The 2,500-nt window shown below is 41.9% G+C and overlaps 1 protein-coding gene across 2 annotated transcripts in view; it reads left to right on the top strand.

The window, feature by feature from the left end:
* lyar (Ly1 antibody reactive homolog (mouse)) overlaps positions 1-1,704 on the top strand; it is a 9,708-nt gene extending 8,004 nt beyond the window's left edge. For both annotated transcript variants that reach the window (XM_084133778.1, XM_084133777.1), the window contains exon 9: positions 1,288-1,704. In XM_084133778.1, coding sequence (XP_083989904.1) covers positions 1,288-1,425 — 138 coding nt within the window. In that variant the 3' untranslated portion in view covers positions 1,426-1,704. The remainder of the gene's footprint in view (positions 1-1,287) is intronic.
* The last annotated feature ends 796 nt before the right edge of the window (positions 1,705-2,500 follow it).

Here is a 2,500-nt window from a genome sequence, read left to right on the forward strand (position 1 = left end):
GCCAATCAGCAACAGCAGAGACACGTGACCGAACGCTAATCCGTCAGTCTGATGAAGGCTTGGGTTTAAAGGGATAGTTCGCCCAAAAATGATATTTAAGCCATGATTTACTCACCCTCAAGCCGTTCGAGATGCATATGTCAATCTTTTTTCAGATGAACACATTTTCAGTTATTTTAGAAAATGTCTTAGATCTTTCAGTGGTTATAATGTGAAGCAATGGGGTCCACATCGTACAAGTCCCAAAATGTGCATGCATCCTTCACAAAAGTAATCCATTTTCGTTTATAAAGTTTTAAATATGTATATTTTTACGACAAAACCGCACGGATTACCCTCAGAAGGCCTTCGTTTATCCCCCTGGAGCCGGATGGATTACTCTAGTGAAGGATGCATGCACATTTTGCGACTTGAAGCAGCTGGACCCCATTGCTTCACATTATAACCACTGAAAGGTCTAAGACATTTTCTAAAATAACTGAAAATGTGTTCGTCTGAAAAAAGATTGACATATACATCTCGAACGGCTTGATGGTGAGTAAATCATGGCTTAAATATCATTTTTGGGCGAACTATCCCTTTAAGCGCTCCCGAGGATCACTATGGGGCTTTCGCACCGGATCGTTCTAGGAACTCAGTTCTAGGATCGAGCCACTAGGATGGTTCTCCGAGAACTAATGGTTCCTATAGGAACGTTTTCCTGGTTGCGTTCGCACCGCCAGTAGGAACTCTGAAGTGATGTGAGTCACGCGTGTTGTTGAGAACGACTGAACACACAGCGCTCATTCTCCTGTTCATCAGTGTGCGATCTGTCTCATGCGTCATCAGATCCTGTCACACACAGAGAGTGGCCAGTGATGAAGAGTTATCAGCGTATGTGTGTGTGTTTGAGCAGAAACACATGATCATGTTCCTCTCGTCTCCTCAAACTCACGCTGGGGTTTCTCCTCAGTGTAAAGGTTTAGAGGCTCATCTGTCAACGTCTTCCATGTTCGTAGAGTTAGTGTCTGGAGTAAATCTATAGGCTGTGATCTGTGTGTGTGTACACAGCTTTAACACTACCGTCACTGCAGTTCCCCTAGCGCTGGTGTGGAGCGACTCTGGAGGAGTGAAGCAGTTCCTCCAAAAGGAGTTCCTAGAACTGCAGTAGTTCCTGCGGTGCGAACACGCTAAACTTCCACCAATAGTTCCAGGAACGATGAAAATGTTCCTCCGCTGCGAAAACCCCTTTTAGTTTCATGTTGTCTTGACATCGGCTCATCGATCGACTCTCTGGTGTTTTTCCAGGTTTTAGCAGCTTATTATTCGTTTACTGGAGACGGAAACTACAGATCGGAAGAGGAGCTTCTGTCTCTGTTCAACAGGAAGATCAACAACAACCCCAAGTTTAAAACCCTGAAGGAGAAGGTCCGACTGGTGAAGTGACATCATCATCTCTGACGTCCGTCCGAGTCTTCAGTCCTGAGTGATGTGTGCTGAATGTGATTAATGCCTTTAACAGTGATATCAAGAACAATTTCTGTATATAGCTTATTAAAACATACTATGTACAAGCAGGCAGAAAAATGCGTAGTTTTACATTAAGTGTTTAAAACCACAATAAAGCGTTTAATGTAATTTAGTGCATATTCTGGGCTCATCTGCTGTATATAGTGAATTAGGTGTGTACTGAGTTTGCTGTTTTAATAAACTCTTAATTCATCAAGCCGCGAGTTTTATAATGGTTTTCTATGGGGTTTAGAGCGTTACGATCATATTCTGGGCTGTATATATAATGCATCTTCATCAATAATGTGTAGTGAATTTGTTTTTTGCATCAGTGTTTTTTAAGTTAAAGTCCCCCTTTTGTCAATAATTTTATCCCTTAAAAATCATCTTTGATCACCATGATTACATATTTAAATATTTTTTCCTTGAAAAAACATTCTTCGTGCCTTAAAATATCTTGAATGTAACTCGACACCCTCGCCTCATTTAGTATGCGGGGTTCTATGAATATGCAAATGAGCCCTGCCTCCACTCACTCACTCAGCTCAGAGATCCACTGGTTGACGATCACACGTTGATCTGATTGGTTACAAGGTAGTTTGTGACGTCAGAAACACCAGCGATTTCAAAGCGTGTTTTTGAGACTGTCTTTGGTTCACTGCAGTTTTAAGGAGGAAATACTCAGCAATGGAGTCGACTTATGAATTTACAACATGCTTTGTCTTAAAGCACATTAAAAAGACCACATAGACACATAAACAACCATTAAAAGCTGGATTTTCACCACAGGGGGACTTTAAGCTACGGTCAGTGTTTCTAACGTGAAATGGCTAGTTCACACAGAACACTTTTTGGGATTCAAGAGAGAGACCAGAAGGTTAAGGCTTGGGAAAAACAGGTTCTGTGATCTCAAACTTGTGTGCGTGTGTTTGTGATGGTTGGGTTAATGTGTGTGTGTGTGTGTGTGTGAGATGGGTAGGTTTAGGGGTTGGGTTAGTGTGTGTGTGTGTGT

The sequence above is a fragment of the Abramis brama genome, assembly GCF_963993115.1.
Source record: "Abramis brama genome assembly, chromosome: 13".
NCBI lineage: Eukaryota > Metazoa > Chordata > Actinopteri > Cypriniformes > Leuciscidae > Abramis > Abramis brama.